The 20,176-nt window shown below is 38.8% G+C and overlaps 1 protein-coding gene across 1 annotated transcript; it reads left to right on the forward strand.

The window, feature by feature from the left end:
* Positions 1 to 8,437: 8,437 nt before the first annotated feature.
* Positions 8,438 to 19,751, forward strand: LOC136679292 (rhodopsin kinase grk7a). Its single transcript, XM_066657740.1, has 4 exons — positions 8,438 to 11,501; positions 11,746 to 12,183; positions 15,818 to 16,098; positions 17,369 to 19,751. Exons 1-4 carry the CDS (start codon positions 10,902 to 10,904, stop codon positions 17,697 to 17,699), a joined length of 1,650 nt encoding a protein of 549 aa, XP_066513837.1. The 5' UTR covers positions 8,438 to 10,901; the 3' UTR covers positions 17,700 to 19,751.
* Positions 19,752 to 20,176: the final 425 nt, after the last annotated feature.

The following is a 20,176-nucleotide window of genomic DNA, read 5'->3' on the forward strand; positions in this document are numbered from 1 at the left end:
GCACCCTGGAGACTTTTCTATGCACCCAAAAAGGAAAGATCTTGTACTCTTCAATAAGAACAGAGTCTTGGACTAAGGGTTAAAAGGTGGTCTAGAAACCTGAGATCTGAGATCTTTTAAAATTCGCCGGAATGGGTCACAAAAGGGGTTTTTTCTATAAATTACTGAGGCATTAACCATAAATCCATAAAATGTAGGTGGGAAAGGGGTACAATGCGTCTCGAGGATACAAAGTAATCACTAAAACCACATTCGGGGGTGGTAAGAGACACATATGAGCATGTCATTTCTATGGTGTGAACACCAAAGCATCTTGATGTGTCTTCAACAGCAATATGCACCGCCCATATCAGCTGCTCTAGCCAGGGGTTTACCAATAAACAATGGTGTCTCAAGCTGTAAGTAGTGTGTGTGTCTGTGTGTGTTTTAACTGGTGTGTCAACACGGCTTGTGCTCTGACTCACAGACTGAAATGCCTCTTGTTATTTATGTTTCTCACACAAAGGCCTATATGCTGTATATTTTTGAAGTACAGTGATCAAAGTTTTTGGATTTGTGTTTATGTTTTTAGGTCAAAATCTCTGAGAAAATTAAAGTTTTGCAACGAAAACTGGAGCACTGACTCTGCCACACCCCTTCTCCAGTGGAAATTATGTCAGAATTCCGATCACAAGCTTCACAAGAGACACATTAAATATTGCAGGTTTGAACAGCTATACGTTTTGGCAGTTATTTGTTAAATGCTTTCAAAGATGCATATTAATGTCGTGTGACCAGGGCCTGAGACTTGGAGTCAGTACATTGGGGAGTGACAGGGAGTCTAAAAATCCAACATTGTCTCTGAGAGGTTCGGATGAATGGGTTCTACATGTGAAAAATATCCCGTACACCAACAAGATGGGTTGGGTGATGGAGATTTGGATTGAGGTTGGGTGGGATTGTTTATTTCTTCCCATACATTTTGTTTTGCAGATGAAATGTGCTCCTTAGTCCAGGAGCTCAACAAGGTGAATGTCTCGTGAAATCCTGAATGAAGGATATCTTTTATTCTAGCAAAAAGAGACTGAGACTTTGAGTGAGTTTGGGATAAGTAAGTATTCCTCGCTTTGAAAAGAAGAAGAGAGGCTGAAGCTGGTCTTGAAGTTGGTCTTTGGAGTTGGTATTGTTTTACAGGCACTGAAAAGATACCTAGAACTGTTTCCATAGCTCCGGTGGAGAACCCACATTGTTCTGAATATATTTCTACAAACTGATGTTTTCTGCAGCAGCAAAACATACCTGAGGATTGGATTAAATGTCATTGTTTGGGTCAAACTGTCCATCTTTGTGTTGGAGAAGCTCTGACCGTTTTTTAGGACTTACACTTAAGCAGTGCGGGGAGTGTCCCGTTTACACCTCAGAGTCTGAGCTGAAGAGGTGGCCATTACAAAAAGCAGAAAAGAGAAACAGGGACTTGTTAATTTCCTGACAGCATTAATCAGGAGTGTGTTCTGCAGTCTGTCATTTTCATGTTATATGGGTCATTTTATGATTCTGTTTTCTTTTCATATTTAAAGATTCAGTAAATGTAGGTCACAGCAACTACAATAATGTAATGCTGTTTTTTTTTTCTGAGGACACATAGATGTGCCCTGAATCATTGACCAGCGTTGAACAAAGTACTGTAACATCTTTAAACTCACCCTTTGTGATATACAACACATGGCCAGAAGTATTTGGATATTTGCCCAACATTTCTTCTGGAATGAAGATTGGTGGTGGTGGTGGGGGGGGGCAGTGTTTTATATGCCTTTAGCCCAGGTTTGACCAGATTTGGCAATGTGACCTTGGGCTCATGTGCAGCTGCTCCCAAGTGTCCTATTTCATTTCACATGTTGCAATCCACGAGGAATACACAATGTAGTGATTTCCCAAATGATGCTATTCTGGGTTCAACTGTGTGTGTGTGTGTCATATGGAAATGATTCTGTGGAGATTTAGCACATTATACAGGTGGGTTTACGTATGTTTGTCCACACTGTAAAGGGGTTAATCTTCTGAGGAATTGTGTTTCTCATCCCTTCAGCTCTCTGTTCACTATTCAAACTCAGGAGCTGGGATTTACCTCCAGGTCTGCAGCATAAAACTTATCTTTTTGGCCCTGAAACATACACTCTGGGGTCAATTATATGCACATGTCCAACCTCACAGACTCCAGAAGGGAATGGTGATCTCTGAGAGAGTAAGAGAGATACACATGTAAATGAGGAGAACACTCCCATGTGAATGTTGTATTCAGTTTCTGCAGTCTCATGCTAATGAACCTCTTTAAACCCCTTCTGCTCAGGTGACATGTTCCTGCTGAGTTTCTGAGCATGAATAAGGGAACACATCCTCTACACACTCTGCATACTTTGTCCCCTTTCACCCTGTTCTTTAATGCACAGGACAGAGCAGGTATGATTTGGATGGTGGTAAGTCTCAGTGCTGCAGTGACACTGACGGAAAGAAAAGAGTGGACATCTCACTTCAAGTTTCTGAGACTCATCAGATGTCTGGTTCCATTCACTTCCACTGTGAATGATAACAGTTCGGAAGGACCGTTCTTCAGGTCCTTTCTTTCCAGACCTGAAGACATCACCTAAGTGTAGACCACAGGAATTGGGAATTGCCTGAATATAATCAGAGCAATAACGTATCCAAATATCTGTTTTTGCATTCATTGTGGAACCCAGTCTTCCGCAGTTTAAATTATTCTAAGGTCAGTTTATGGTAATTTGTTCAACTTCGATGTATGTTAGTCCTGTAATATTTAAATTAAAATATTTTAATGGTCAGCTTGTTCACATTAATGTTCGCAGCAGTGCTTTGTCGCTATAAACCAGCTCAGCCACCAGGCGGCAGTACTCATAGTTTGTGTCATGAAAACAAGGGACCGTCTGCTGTTTAGAGCTGAAAATGTAAATTGCATTCATTTATCGGGAGCAGTTGCACATGAGCCTAAAGTCACATTGCAAAATGCCATAAGTGTGCTGAAGTCGTCTAAGACTTTTGTGTTCTCAGGAGTGACGTGTGGTGGTTACTTGTTATTTTTTGTCATTTGATTGATGCTCAGCCTCTGATGTGTATGGTCTGAGGGGTTTAGTGAACAGATGGAGAGCAATGGCGTGAAGGACAGGAACAACAGGCTGAAAGCAAAGAAAAACAAGATCTGAGAGAGATTACACTGAGCCAACCCCTGGAGGAAATTCCCAAAATCCAGTCTGAGATATTAGGCATTTTCTGTTTCTCACACTGCAAAGAATCACAAGCACATTCAGTGAGGTTGAGGTGTGGGCTCTGGGGGTGGTCAGCCCACTGTTCTGAGAATCACCAGCGTTTTTTTGTTTTGTTGTTTTTTTGTATAATTTTGGGTCTGGTTCGTTTGGCTCAGTGAGTGTTCTCTCTGTAAATTAAATTTTTTTGTGCTTTCTCAGTGCTGTGTGACAGTGTCTTGTGCGGATATTATGGGTGACGATTCTTCTGTAAATATTAATTCATGCTAATTTATTAGGCCTGCTATAATAATTATATTATCAACTTATCACATATGTACATTTCCTCAGTAATTGTTGCAGTTTTGTCCACTGTGTTTACTGTGTGTTTGTTTACATTAGAGTAAAGGCCTCCAGTGTTTTAGCTACTCACTCTGTCCTGCTCTCAGTTATTCTCTGCTCTCTCTGTTCTGAAGCTTGTTAATAAATTTGTTCTAAAATAGTGGCTTTACTTTATTTATGTTGTATATGGTTAAGATAGGATTAAATATTTTATATTTCATTTTTTTCCAGACATTTCAAAATTATGCTATTATAGTATCATTATATTAGTGGCATAAATTGTCTTAAAATTACAATAATATTATCCATCACAATTATATCTGTGAGAATATATCCAACACAAAAACAAATGTTGTAACAGGCCTATGTTTTTATTAATTAAAATGATTTTATACAGTGTCCTTACACATGAAACAAAGTCATAAAATGCTATTCTCTGTCCAGCATTGACACAGTGATATAAAAAATTCCAGCCGCTACTGCTGTGTCTGATTAACTCGTACCAGCACAACACACAATAACACAGCACCAACACAATCATGGCAATGCAGCGCTGAGCAGGGGCATGCCTATACTGTGAGGAGACCTGGGACTTAGCCTTAAGAAGAGATGTTGCTCTATGAGATTTTTACCAAATGTTTGTAAGGTCAAATTCAGCAAGAATTCAGATCTTACTATGAGGGCCTTTCCTTTAATAGTAAAATTCTAAAACTGCAAAAAAAAAATAATACGTTTGTCGCACATGTAAATTTACTTTGAAGTTACTTAACTAATACACTCAGAATAGCATGATGTCAACAAAAACATAGGAAAACACAGCATTTTGCCGGATTCAGAAAAAACTACAGTGCGTTTGTGCTTTATACACCAGGGATGTCAAACTCAGTGGGTAGCGGGCCACATTACACTCAGTTCAATAGCTTTAATCAATGTCATATCAGCAACTCCTCTTAAATGTGTAAATTAATCCACAGGGTGCATGCTGAGTTCACAATTTCAACATACACAATAGATGAACATGTGCAGTTCATTAGATATAACAAATATGGTTTAATATTTAATAAACGGAATATCTCTGAAAATACATCGGTTATTAATGACTGATTAAAACTGTATTTAAATGCAGTTTATCTAGGAGGGACTTTGTTTCCATTGGCTGCAGCACTAAATGATGGACAGCTAACTCTGGCTGCTGATTGGCTAAATAAGTGACGACCAATGAGAAGCAAATTCTCTTGAGCTATGGTTCTCTTGAGGCTATATTAGCCTCTCCCTCTGCTTGAGGAAGAGTTTAGGAGCGTCGACTTTAGAGTTTCACATCAGAAATACGGAATAAAACGCCTACCGTATCGGTTCCAAACAGAACACGGTTTTTATTTTCCAAATACGGGGCGTTTGGCCCCTAATCATGTCCCGTCGCGTTCCAGTTCTGAATCCGACTCGCGGAAATGAGCGTTTGTGCGGAACAGTCCGAAAGAAGAGTGTGTCCGCGAACGTGACCTCACTCGCGGGGCCTTAGCTCTGGCTGACTGGGTGGGCCTTGGCCTAATTTGGGAAGGCTCAGGACCCTGAACAAAATTATATGTCTTTAGAATATTTTGGCGGGGCGGATTAGAGCGATAAAAATCAGGCCAGATCCGGCTTCGTAATACATATGTGGTGTTAGAAAAGACTCGGGGCTATAGCCGCGTAGTCAGGACCTAGACACCCCCCTGGTGCTAAGAATGATTCAACACCCTAATCATACCTTCTCTGTGGGTGTCCCGACCACTGAGGAACATTGCGACAAGGGGCTAACAAGGTGACGTACATTTCACCTTACACAGATGAACTGTTATGTGTGATGATTAATCTTTATATTTAGTGACCACAAATGACCTAAATTAGTCAGGTCAAAGATCTTAAAGCAGTAATTCTTTCTATATTTACATAAACGGGACTCACTTTGTTTGGGATCTTGGGACATTTTTGGTGCAGATAATCTCATCCAAGTTTACAGCACTGAGTCAATTTATATACAGACACAGCTTTAGGAGCTGGCCTGCGGTAGTTAGTCTGCCAGAATGATGTAATGACTATCAGTGGAGAAATAAAATTGAGACTCAGCTCAGATGTCATACACATGATTATAATCCACTGGAATTGAACAGAGTAAGCAGAACCAGGCTTAAGTGGTCATTCAGGGTGACATGGGGTAACATTTGCCCATTATCATCCCTCTTGCAGAGGGTGGACTGAGCATATGTATGAGAGCAAGTGAGTGAACTGATGTAAGAGTCCGGCGAGGTAACAGCACCAGATCTGAGACCAGGAGCTGCTTTAGAATCTATATATAAACCAAAGGTCGTCCGTAACAGGCCCAGAGCCCTAAGAATACCTCACACACAAACATGTATTGTGACTTGTTGGGACGTTGCAAAGACTTTATAAAAGACTCTAACCTTAAAACATATCTTCACTTTAAAATGTAATTATTTACATTATGGGGACCAGCTGGTGATCAGTGTGTAAACAGGTAGGTCCCCACAATATGATATTTTACTGTTACAATCACACACACATACATTTGTCCATATTTTCTTGTGGGTACATTGCACTGACTTGCCCTTCATTATGTGCAGACTTACTGTAACTTTGACTATAACTAATGCTCCCCTAACCCTAGAACTTTGCTATAGCCTTTACTCTAAATCTTACCCTTACTCTAGCCCTAACTTAAGTGTAACCATTGCCTTAGTTCAAGTACACGAAGTTTATTGTCGTTTCAGCAGTATACAGTGTTTACAGTACACAGTGAAACGAAATGGCGTTTCTCCAGGACCAAGGTGCTACATAAGACAGTACACAACATTAAAGTGCAACTAGTGCAAACATAAAACAGTGCACCCACATTAAAGTGCAAAAGACATAGAACATAAAACAATACACAACATTAAAGTGCAACTAGTACAAAGATAGTGCAACATAAAACAGTGAAGTCCTAGCATTTACCCAAAAGCTGGTTTTCACCAGTGACTTACATTCCCTGGAACTCAGATGGACCTCCATTTAGTTCCTGTGGGATGAGCTGGACTTGTGTTTATGATCCAGAAATAAACATCCACTATCAGCACCTGCTATGACTGATGCTATAGTGCAGGGGTCACGAATAGGTGGACCACGGTCCGAGTCGGGACCAGGACGCTGTCTAACAGGCCTAACTCCGATCCAGTCAGATTGATCGGCTAGATTGCACAGCAGAGGCAAGACAGATAAATCATGTACTGCAAATTCATATTTCCTTCTGCTAATAATAGTTTTAAGAGGCCAAAATGTCCAATGTAAGAGACAGCAAAGCTGTCAGATGATTGGAGGTGTTGACAGATTTAATTATTTCATGGTTCAAGGCTGCAAGACACTTGAAATAAATATATAAATAGTTAAATAATTAAGTAAATTATTTCAATAATATAATAAAAAAATAATAAAATGTACATTTAAATAATGATTAAATACATCACATAAAATTATATTATATTTCAATTTTTTATTATTTAATGTAACATTTAATTCATTAATTTTCCTTATAATTAATTATTTCTTTATTAATTTAAATATATATTATTGTCACACAAAAAAAAAACAAAAAAAAAAACTCTACAATCAGTTCTGTGCATTATGATGAGCGCCTTGACCGGAATGAGGCACACACAGAGCAGTGCTCCAGACCTCAACTACAAGATATTAGTGACTTTATTTACATATGCATTTTTGAATGCATGATTCAGAATCATTGTTTTATTTGTAAATTTTACTTGAAACGAGAAAAAGACATTTTAATTAGACTATATGTTATTTATAATATTTTATAAACCGTGTTGAAATATATTGAAATGTAATATAAAGGGTATGTTGATTTGAGATGTTAAATACATAACATGTTGATATAAATACAAGGCTACTTCAATATGCAGAATATAGCACTTATCATAATGCAAGTTATACATTATATTCCGGACCTTGGCTTGAAAACATTTTCTCTAACTGGACCTTAATGGATTTAAACTAATTAACCCTGCTCTAGTGGCCATCATTTCCTCAGAGAAATTTTCCAGCATCTTGTCTCAAGTCTTCCCAGAAGAGAAGGTGCCAAAAGGAAAACGAAACAAAACTCAGCATGCCATCCTTTTGCTTCCATTATCATCTATTTGCATAGGGTCTTATTCTCAGTAAACATTTACTTGTATGTGCTTCTGTTGTTTACTCCTCGGCTGAACACCTAGCCTCACTGTTGCAGATGCAGAACCCCAAAAGCCTTAGGAATTGTGACAGTGCTGATACAGTAGCTTTTAGAAACCACTTTTAGAGTTAATGACATTATATGTGTAAGGACAGGATCAGCTACAGTAGAGGAGATTTAAACACACACGCAAACACCATCTTTCTCTCTCTCTCATCATTCTTGCTTTCTCTCTCTCTCTCTCTCTCTCTCTCTCTCTCTCTCTAAATGAATACTGCAATACAACAGAGAAAAGGGGAAAAAAACACACAACTCTGTGAAAACATCTCTGGTGCAGCTGCAAATGAGCACTCCCTGCAGTGTGCTGTGGGTCATGTGAAAATGAGTTGTCTCTGCAATGATGGATCACCATCTCATACATCTGGGATGACTAGGAGTGGTGTTTATGTGTCTGACTGCCATTAAATATTACTAGCAATGTTCTAACATCTGGTGTAAAATCTCCCCAGAAGAGACAAGACTCAGTTTCAGTAAAAATGGAGTCTAATTTAAAGGGAAACTTGTCAAAATCATGTTTCGGTGAGACTCGTGAGTGGAGTGGAACTAGAGTAGTGGACCTCGATTAGGTTAATCTGATTTACAGGGCTGGTCAGTGAATCCATTTTAGCCCATGTCCAGCTCTACAGGACGAAAGAGAGGGCAGGGGGAGGGGGGGTAGATTGAGGGTAAGCTGTTTGAAAAAGTAGACTGTAAGTAAATTAGATATCAAGGTGATACAGTACCCCCCTCAGTAACCTGGTCACTCTGAAGACATCACTCAGATAATAACACTCACTCGTTCACAGGATAACTTTATTAACACCACAGGAACTAACTCCAATAAGTCAAATTTGTCATTAAAGGGAATGTGTACAATTGTGGGTAAACACAGTTTTCTGGTTTGTTTACATTCAGAAACTCTGCATCTTTTAAGGTGGGATGGTATGTTTGAGAAGAAAAATGACTGGTGTTTGTAGACTACTGAAGTTTAACATGTCTAATAATATTTAGTGTTTAAATTACCACAGAATCTCATTTATAATTTGAGCTGTTTAGATTTGTATCACTTATGCTCTGTGTTTACCTTCATGCAGTAACATGTTTTTTGATTTAGGGCAGCACAGTGGCACTGCAGGTAGTGTCGCTGTCACACAGCTCAAGGGTCCTGGGGTTGTGGGTTCAAGCCCTGCTCCAGGTGACTCTCTGTGAGGAGTTTGTTGGTGTGTTCTCCCTGTGTCCATATGGGTTTCCTCCGGGTGCTCCGGTTTCCTCCCACGGTCCAAATACACATATTGGTAGGTGGATTGGTGATTCAGAAGTGTTCACAGGTGTGAATGTGTGAGTGTTTGTGGCTCTGCGATGGACTGACGCCCCCTCCAGGATGTGTTCCCACCCATCACCCAGTGATTCCGGGTAGGCTACTGACCCACTGCAACCCTGAACTGGATAAGCGGTTACAGACAACGAGTGAATAAATTATTTTATTATAATATTGCCTTTTAGCACCTGCTCCAAAATTACATAAACCTTTTCCAAATTTTAAATATCATTGTTATTACTGTCAGTTCCTCCTTTAGCAGCATCCCCCTCAGGTTCAACTCCGCTATAGGGGAAGGTGACCTCTCTCTGTACTGAAATTCGGAGCTACATCACAGTATGCAAATCTGTTAATGCCCTGATGGCGCCCTTCCCATGCCACACTCCAATCATGGATAGCAACCACTTGCAGTTTTTCTCTCTCTGCATAGATCCCCTGGCCACATGGGTGTTTTTCTGTTGTTATAAAAATGGAACAAACGACTCAACAGAGCCCTGCCCACCTTACAGCAACCTTCACCCTTCATAATGGCCCCACCCACTTCAGAGCTTTTTTAAAGTAACTTAAATTTTGAAATCATTTTGTATGTATGTTCATTTTAAATAATTAATTTGTACTAAATCACTAGTTATATGTAATTAAAATTATTTTAGCTACATGTTTAGAGTATAATATATCTTATTTTCAGCCCTCTTATACAATTGAACTGTATTTCTGAGCTGCCAATTTAACACTTGAAACACATTAAAAAGTGATTAAGATAATATTATACAAAATAAAAAAAGTATTTATTACAAATTTTATTTATATTATTACAAATGAACAGACAATGTCAACAAAAGTCACTAATAAAAACACAGTAACACAAAATATGACTATATTTTATTACAAATGATATCAGGCATTCCTGTACATGAGCCACAAAGAAATCAGGTCTATTGATGTTAACTTTCTTGTTCGGATATAAAGATCCAATATGTTTCATCTAAAAGTATTGGATCATGCGTAATTCTGAATACCGAAGGAAACGGAATATTACGACTGATGTGAAACAGGATCAAATGTGATTATTACAAGATATTTCAGGGAAATTAAATGCAAATCACCTTAATATCATCCACTGCCAGTTTCTGCTGAAGAATCATGGCATTCTAGATCTTAATTCTTCTCTAACGTGAACATGTAACAAGTCCCGATGTGGATGGATGGCTTCTTTCTCTGACTATTGATGTTTGACTTTTTCAGAAGACAGATATGGTCCAGTTGAACCAGTCGAGTGTTTCTGTATCGTGCTGAGTTACTTTCTCCCACACCTTCTTTCTGCTCAATGCATCAGCTTTATTGTTTGCACAGCACCATCCATCATATAAACCGTTAATTTGGTGTTCTGCTTCTAAATTTAGACAGCCACAAATCTCCTTAAGGGAGAACCCTCTTATGAGTTCCTTTCCATGAATAGCATCCAAGTATAGACCACACAAAGATACTTAAGCGAAAATCCCTGGCAGGTATTTAATTCTAAATGAGTAATTACTGGGTTTGTCAGTGTGTCTTGGTCTTGGAGGTGCGTTTGTCTGAGCGGCTCATTCGCGCCTTGGCTTTGGAGCGAGTCGCACATACACACGCACACACACACACACAGCAGCACATACATACATACACACTTACACACCCCCTGAGAGGTAGCCGTAGCTCGGACTAGAGTTCTTCAAGTTCTCAGGGCGGGATCTGATCCTAACAAGCCGCCAAAATGTGTGACATGGGGGCACTCGATAACCTGGTGGCCAATACGGCCTACCTGAAAGCCCAGGAAGGAGATGATAAGGAAATGAAGAAACGGCGCCGGAGCTTGTCCCTGCCCAAACCCGAGCAGTGCGTCTCCCTCAGAGCCAGTGTGGTGAAGGACTTTGAGTCTCTCTGTGAACAGCAACCCATTGGACAGAAGCTCTTCAGGCAGTACCTGGGTCAAGCTGCACCAGAATACATGGCTGCTGCAGAATTCCTGGATGAACTGAACGACTGGAATCTGGCTGAAGGAGCTGCCAGGGACAAGGCCCGGACCAACATCATCAACAAGTTCTGCAAAGAAGGATCCAAGAGCTTCCTGTCCTACCTGACTGGAGACACGCTAGCAAAGTGCAAAGCCATCTCCGACAAGGACTTTGAAGAAGTCATGATGGGAAAAGTGAAAGAAGCCACCAGGGAGTTCCTTAAAGGCAAGCCTTTCACGGATTACCAGAACAGCCCCTTCTTTGACAAGTTTCTCCAGTGGAAAGAGTATGAGAAGCAGCCAATCACTGAGAAATACTTTTATGAGTTTAGGACACTTGGAAAGGGTGGATTTGGAGAGGTAAGTTCTTCTTGTGAACTGATTTTTGTAAGCCTAACATTTGCTGGAAATAGATAGAAAAATCTTGAGGATGCATTTAAAATTGTGTTTGCCTGTATCATAAAAATTATGATAGACAAAGTTATAAAAATTATCAAGCCCTTTCCATGGTAAAATTAAGAAGGTAATATAATGACTTCAAAAAACATGGTAGATGATCTCGTAGGCCTTCAAAAGATCTTGAGTCTCCTCAAAATCTTCCCAGGTATGTGCTGTTCAAGTCAAAAACACAGGTCAGATGTACGCCTGCAAGAAGCTGTGTAAGAAGCGCCTGAAGAAAAAGCATGGTGAAAAAATGGCTCTGTTGGAGAAGAAGATCCTGGAGAAAGTCAACAGCCCTTTCGTCGTAAATCTGGCGTATGCTTACGACACCAAGACCCACCTGTGCCTGGTTATGACACTGATGAACGGTGGTGATCTGAAGTACCACATTTACCACATCGGGGAGAAGGGGATAGAGATGCCGAGGATCATTTACTACACGGCTCAAATCGTCATGGGCATCCAGCACCTGCACGCTCTGGACATCATATACCGCGACATGAAGCCTGAGAACGTTCTGCTGGACAGCCAGGGCCAGTGCCGCCTCTCTGACCTGGGTCTGGCCACTGAGCTTCCCAACGGAAAAATGACTACCCAGAAGGTGAGGTTTCAGCCAATATTAGCTGGGTAAATTAGATCCTGACAGAAATGCAATCTTTATTAAGGTCCTAAAAGCTCTGTATGATATAAAATATTCAAAAAATAAGCCAACCCAAGTAGATGTAGTCAAGCAATACTATATTGACCAAAAAAATGTAAACTGTTAAACATCTTTATCCCATATAAACACAGCTTTCTGCATACATTTTCTATAACATAAATTTAAAGCAAGCTATGAATCCTCACTGAGCTCTCAATCAGGAACATCACTTAGTTCACTGAATCTCACAAATGTGTTCATCTGGTTAGTATTATTGCAGGTATCAAAAGAATTACAATTAAATATTAACCAAATACAGAGGAGTACAAATTGCAGAATAGACATCAATGAAAATCGTAAAAAAAAATCCAACTTTCAGCCCATGCTAAGTCTCATATTGACTTGACATTTAAGTTATTTTTTTAAAAAAAGAAAATGTTTACTAATGCTAAACAATGGTAACAAATGTAAACAAATGTAACTAATGCTTCAGATTATTGTATCATAAAATAATTCACTAGTATCCAGCACTTGCAGCATAAGCATACTATTTGCTTAAGGTGTAGGGTAATTTAATTGGCCCCACTGCCCAGGTTTTGTGTCCTGTTGATTTTGTATCTGAGTAAATCTAGGGATTACTACTTGGTTTGGAACATTCTGAGGGTTGCATTATATAACCCATCTGATCTCTCGCATGCTGAGTATAGCTACACCAATTATTCACACTCTTCAAGCTCCCAAGACTCTAACATCTCTTTGAGCTAAGTGCTTTAGTGTCCTCACCTGCTCTGCTGGAGCCCTGCTCATCATCGTGGGGAGTGGGGCAGTGTTGGTGCTCTGGAAGGTTTTATAGCTCAGGTAAATTTATTGTGTGATTATACTTTGAAAAACATTAAAAACCTATAATGTTATACATTGATAAACTTTCATACACTGATGTGACATAAATTTCCTAAAAACATTTTCCACATACATTTTTTTAGTATTTTAAAGCCTCACAATATAATTTAATTATCAAAACATAAATTAATAAAGATTTAAAGGCTAATGTGGGGAAATAAATCTGCCATGTTTGTGTTTTCAGATTAGAGATTGTATCATTATTTATTTATTTATTTATTGAGAAAGAAGTGAAAACTGCAAATAGTAGTTGTGCAGTTACTTATAATCTCTGATTTTCTAAAAAAGCCGGCTTTTTATATATATATATATATATATATATATATATATGCAGTTTATAGGAAATAATGTGCCATATCTATGTTATAACAATAATCTATAAATTTTAAGTCATATAAGGCAAGTGCACAGGCCTGGTGGAGCTTTACCATTAATGTTCCAAATTTTGAAGATTCAAGACACTATAAAAAATATGTTGTTTTTAAAAGAGCAGAGTATCTGAACAGAGGATAAAATGAAAGTTTCATGAAGCAGCCAAGCTAAGAACATTATCCCATGCCCTTCTTGGGTCACCAGTGCAGGCCCAAGCCCAAGGCTAACTCCTAGCGGCTAACTAACAGCAGCTAACTCCCAACGGCTTGGTTGACTTTGTGCTCCTGATCCGCTTACTTAGAAAGAATTACGCAAATCTGTCTCTGATCAGTCTGCTGAACTTAGCACATAGACACGTCTGCAGGAGGGAAGCACATTTAACTTATATGCATTCATTCTGACTCTTACAGTGGACTCCAATGTATTTCAGTTTTTTTTTTGGCGTTCAAAGACTGTGGTGAAAATTTGACATACTAGTAATAATAATAATATTGCTAATCTTAGTCATTTTAGTTTAAAATTGCATGCTCTCGATCCTAATATTAATCTTTCCTGGACATTTTACATTTCTGTGAAAGAGTTTTAATTTTAGAGAAACAGATTTAATTTTGCAAGATAAGAACTTACCCCAATCTATATACAAAACATACACTTAACATTTTGTTGCTCTTCAGAATGACATACATTTCCATTTATTACTATATCATTTAAATGAAATAAATGACCTAATAAATGCAAAATTAAATATTTAAGAAAAAAACTAATTACACTACAAGTTAAGGACATTTTCTCATTCTATTATAAATGTAATGTTTTGAATTTTTTTTTTGTTTTATTTTTGGACACTGTTTATATTTTAATATTAAGTTTGCCTCACCAGCAAGCAAGATAACAACTTTTATATTTCTATCTTGCATAATAAATAAAATGAAAAATCCCCAAAAAAACGAAAATGAAGTCAACCATTTAGTTTTGTACAACAGTTCAAAGGCAGCAAATCATATATCTGAGGGCAACGGGTTCTCAGCTGTTTCACATTACAGAATGCTAGTGTTACTGGACTAAATCCAATAGAGAAAGATTAAAGCTCAAGAAACCCCAGACTGTCTAATTTACATCATGTTGCCTCTGGACTGAGGTCTTTTGAATGCAGAGGATATAGACATACATTCAGTTAAATGGTAAATAAATAATTCTAGGTAAAACTGGAAGCCTCTCATAGGTGTGCAGGGATATTTTTATGTAATGTGAAGCACTTCATCACAGAGGATCGGCACATGACTCTTGACAGATAGTAGAGGATTACAATTAAGCCTCTTCTGGTTGGCTCTGAGGAGAGGTCAGATAGGAGCAGTGTCCAGGCCAAAGCTTACATAAAGGAGCCCTGCTGTAAAAAGAGAGCACTGTTTTAGCCACTTCATCTGAAATTAACTTTCTCTCCCATCAATCTTTTAACATTTTGTGTTAACTTTGTTAAGATGAGTTATTACCGCTCATAAATACATTTGCTTTTTATTGTCCTTCTGTTGTTTTGTAATTATTTATTAAAATGATCATATTGTCACATTTTCTTTCTGTTTTTACAACCTTTTAAAAACAGCACAGAATTTCACGATAAACAGAACAACTGAAATATTTTGGAATCTCCTGTTTTTATTGTTTTTCAAATTAGAACTATAGTCTTCAGCATTTTATTTTTCAATAGCTTAATTTTTATATTTGTAATGAGATTAAATGTAATGTATAGGTCCCAGATGATGAAATGATGGTTCTTTATGATTCATTCATTACTGACCACTCTTGAAATCTCTCTTGTCTATTTAAATTTTAATTTTATATGATGTTTCTGTCTGATAAAATTTTAAACTTTAGGAAATACTTTTAAATATGACATTACAAGAGCAAGATGGGTGTAATTAGAGATTTGTTTTCTCCATAAATTATCACCCAGAGCAACAGTGGTCAGTCTGGGATGCAGAAAGGGACAGTGAGTGAGTGCAGAAAGAGAATGGGACAGTGTTATAACAGCAACAGGTTCAGTAAAAACAGCACAGTGAATATTAGTGTGTATTAATACACCATAAGCTCCACAGTGTCTGTCAGTGGTACGGAAACTCAGGGTATATGTCTTGCTGCAGTAGGAAAGAAAGATCTCACACTAAAGCCATGAATTCTTATTCAAACCAAAGCCACCACGTTGGAGAAGGTTTTATACTGACAGTGATGAAACAGAAACAGGGAATTATTTCAGACTTTTCCATATAACTTTGTCTTCTAATGTCATCCCTCCTCTCTCTCTTTCTCTTTCGCCCTTTCTTCTCAGGCTGGTACTGGGGCGTACATGGCTCCTGAGATCCTGATGGAGACCCCCTACAGGACGTCTGTGGATTGGTGGTCTCTAGGGGTGAGTATTTACGAGATGGTGGCGGGCTACACCCCGTTTAAAGGTCCCGAGTCCAAGAAGGAGAAGGTGGAGAAGGAGGAGGTCCAGAGACGCATCCTGAACGAGGAGCCCAATTTCGAGCACAAGAATTTTGATGCCTCCACCAAAGACATCATCCAACAGTTCCTCAAGAAGAAGATTGAGGAGAGGCTTGGCTGCAAGTAAGAGCTTTCTTCATACTGAGATCTATGGACTGGAGGTGGGGGTTTCTGATCAAATCTGTTTTAAAAATGGTTGCCTGATGAAGGGCCCTGATCTAAGGAGCATAAATTGGTTCATACATGTTTGACAGGTTTTTCATTCAGGTTACCCTTTATAGAAAACAATGGAAATATAATAACAATCAGTTTCATAAATCTTGGACACTTTTAATGAAAATGACTAATTCTGATCCATCACACTCGTAGCAAAAGCTGAGAACTGGAAGTGTGTGTTCCATGCAGAGTAGACACAGGCCATTCAAGTGTAACTGGAGATGTGAAAGACACATTTGCTCATTTGCTGTTGTGCATAATATAATTACACATAGAATAAGACATACTGGAACGCATCACATTATAGTGCTGGTTCCAAGGCCTGCATAGATAGAGAGGGTTGTGTCAGGAAGGGTATCCGGCATAAAACTGTGCCAAATTTATAATACGGATTGGTTGATCCACTGTGGCGAACCCTGACAGGAGCAGCTGAAGGAATAAGAAGATGACGCATAGTATAAGACAGTTACCCTCTAAATTATATTAATACAAATCCTTTTTAAAATTGCTCTTCTTTACCCTCTTTTTCAATGGTCAGGATCTCACAGGACCACCACGCTAATATGTTAGTGTGGTGTAAAGTTAGAGAAAATAACTCCAGAACCGACACCTCAGCATTGTTGAATGTGTCACTTTATTTTTTAATATATTTATTTTCAGTCAAAACAGCCATGAATATATTAAGATGTTTCTCAGAGATGAACATGTCTGCAATTGTTTGTGTTCATCTTCCACTGTGAGATGAACAGCTCACAACCATGTGGATCTGAAAGGATGTGAAACTGGAGAGAAAGAAATAGACACAAAAGAAGACAAGAAGAAGCAATAGACTAACTGCCCAAGAGGCCCAAGCTTAACATCACTGAATGGGTCTGAGGCTTACTGAGGTTTACAGAAAATGTAGAAGCAGCTTCTGGGACTGAAGTGTGGAGGTGTCAATGTAGAATTGTTTGAGGAACTGAAAACTGGTCTATTGAATAAAACGGACGCTGTGATTTGGTTGTGGAGGCTTCTCTGTGAGTGTGTGTTAAATATAAGTCTGTTTTGATTGGTCACTAAAGTCAGATGATGGGTGTTTTCTGAATGTTTCGTACTATATATATCAATCATCAAACAAAAAAGCTTGTCTGTTAATAAGGCAACAACACTAACATCAGCTCTGTGTTTGTGTCCACAGAGGAGATGACCCCAAGAAACACGAATGGTTCAAGTCCATTAACTTCCCTCGCCTCGAGGCCGGACTCATTACCCCACCCTGGCAGCCCAAGCCCAATGTGGTCTATGCCAAAGACACAGGTGACATCGCAGAGTTCTCTGACATCAGGGGCATCGAGTTTGAAGAGAAGGACCACAAGTTCTTCAAGGAGTTCAACACCGGAGCAGTGTCCATCCCATGGCAGAAAGAGATGGTCGACACCGGCCTGTTTGAAGAACTCAGTGACCCCAACCGGAAGGAGTCTTCGGCCGGGCTGGACAGCGGGAAGTCGGGAACCTGCACTCTGCTATAAACCCAGAGTCTGTATGCCGAATACAGGCCGACAGGCTCCAAACCTGAAGAACAGGAAAGAGGACTACCAGAAAGAGAACAGGCCTTTCCGTTCATACGTCGTAGGGATCTATATTGGGACAGGAGTGTTTCTTTTTTGTCTTCAGGTGATGGGACCTTTTTAATGTTTGGACACACTCCCTCGCAGGTGTGTTGGACTAAGCTGGAAAACTTCACGTTCACCTCTTTTCCTGCTGTTCCTGCTGAGCTTTGTTTTTGTGAAGTAGGTCCCCAGCAGGGGGCGCCACCGAGAAAATATTAGAGGATTAGCTTCATCATCACAGCTCTCTTTATGAAGCTGAGTGTTTTGTTGTAATATAGTGTGTGTGCACGCGCGCGCATGCGTGTGTATGAGCATGCTCTTGCTTGGGGTGCTTAAATATCGGGAAGGCTCAAATGTTTGGAAATGTGCCGGTGGCTTTTTCCTACAATTTCCGTGCATTTCTTGCCTTGCAAATGAATGCAGTTTAATCGCATTTCGTTTCTGGATGCTTTGTCATCAACAATAATAAATAATATAAACAACAATAAAAACAATACAGCCCCAGAAAAGAGTGAATGGAACCAATATGAAGTAAATATAAATAGATATATTTTTGCAAAAACAAAAAAAGGAAAAAACTAAGAAAAAAGTGCATTTCCAAGAAGCTTCACTGACTCGTGATTAGTCCTGGCCTCCGTGATCTCTGAGGTTTCAGACAAAGGGTCGACTGTGATCATACACCTAGATTTTCCAATGCACTATATGTGTAAAAATATGTATATATTATAATGAGATGTTAATTAACTGCACTACATGTACAGAGTTTAGGTTTTCAACGTAGATAAAGTTGAAAGAGAAAACAAGTGTCTCTTCTGTCCCATGAACGTACAGTTGTTTCTTTGGCCCTGGCAGGGATTTATGGGTAATAGGAGGTCACGTGTTAAGGCTGTGTGCCTCATGAAGGAGAAGCACTTATGTTTGGTTACACTGAGGATTCATAGTGAGGATTTATTACCACAAAAATGCCAGGAGTGTTGTGTGTTTTTTTGCTCTATGCCATAGGCTCTGACCGATTTGTGGGTTATTTGATTAAATTGAGCAATATTAATGCTGTTTTCCCTGTGTCTGCATCGGTTTCCTCCCACGGTCCAAAAACACATGCTGGTAGGTGGATTTGCTACACAAAAAGTGTGTCCGTAGGTGTATGTGTGCGTGTGTGTTGCCCTGCCTTGTAAAGGACTGGCGCCCCCATGACCCTGAACTGGATAAGCGTTTACAGATAAGGAATGAATAAATATTAAGGCTCCAGTATATATGAGTATGAACTGATATTTCCCCAAAAATCATAGCACTATGTCACATGCAACTTTATTATGAGTGTCCTGATGAAAAAGAACAAATGTAATTAAAGGATTCTTTTAGCAAAATCAAAGGTGTCCAATACTGACCCCACATATGACAAAGACGTGTTTAAAATCAATTTATATTCTTGTGTTCAGATCCGGAGCAAAGCTAACTATGCTAACTAACACTGGAAAGCAGTAGTCTCTCAAGCATCCTTTTCTAAACGCATGTTCAGCTATGTCCTGGGCTTAAATAAAAGCGTTTAAATACTATGTGAAACACTAAATTCTAATTTAAGCTTTTAAATACTAAAAGTATTTAGTATGTGTTTAAGTAAATGTATGAATATTTTGGCATACACAAAGGCTAAAAAGGTGACTATTGACTTCAGGTGTTTGTTAGCAATTTTAGCTACATAGCTCCAGCTCTAAAACTACAGGACCTAAATACTTATTCCAGTTTCTTGTATAACCAAAGCCCATATGCAGGAAAGCACCATATGTAATTTTTTAAAGCATTCTGCTTATTGGGTTTAAGAAACACTTGAGAGCAGTTATACAAAGTAACCAGAAACTAAAACTGTTGAAATGGGGTTCATTTTGTATAATTTTAAATGAAAATTATATCAGGAATTTTAGCTCCTGAAGATCTGTATCGTGATGATTTTCATATCAATAAGACAGTAAATAAAGCAATAAAATGCTCCTGGGTTTTATATCATTTTGACTTAACATTATTAATGGTTAGTTACAACTTGTTCAAGTTTTTAAAAGATTAACAAGACATTAGTGCTGGTTATGTTTTTTAGTGTGTGATGTATGATATGACACTATTTGGTTGGATATTTTAATACAAAAATAAACTTAAATGTAGTAAAACTCAATTGATGGTCAAATAAATCTGGAAGTACAAGCACCTGAAACCCATCAAGCGAAAGTGCAGAAAAGAAGGGGAGATATTTCTGTGCCGGAAGCATGCCTTACCTGGATCTGAGACCTGGGCTGATTTTCAGAAGGCCACACTTATCTTATAAGAACATAATCTGGATTAGCGAGGCGTACTTAAATCAACCTCTAATCCCTGTAAACTCCAGCCAGACGTTCAGCTATCGC

The sequence above is a fragment of the Hoplias malabaricus genome, chromosome Y (genome assembly GCF_029633855.1).
Source record: "Hoplias malabaricus isolate fHopMal1 chromosome Y, fHopMal1.hap1, whole genome shotgun sequence".
Taxonomy (NCBI): Eukaryota; Metazoa; Chordata; class Actinopteri; order Characiformes; family Erythrinidae; genus Hoplias; species Hoplias malabaricus.

What these genes read in the sequence shown, in the direction of transcription:
- LOC136679292 (XM_066657740.1), top strand. Translation starts at nt 10,902, where the DNA reads ATGTGTGACATGGGGGCACTCGATAACCTGGTGGCCAATACGGCCTAC. An exon ending in GAAAGGGTGGATTTGGAGAG is followed by an intron (nt 11,502 to 11,745) that starts GTAAGTTCTTCT and finishes AAATCTTCCCAG; the next exon opens with GTATGTGCTGTTCAAGTCAA. An exon ending in GAAAAATGACTACCCAGAAG is followed by an intron (nt 12,184 to 15,817) that starts GTGAGGTTTCAG and finishes CTTTCTTCTCAG; the next exon opens with GCTGGTACTGGGGCGTACAT.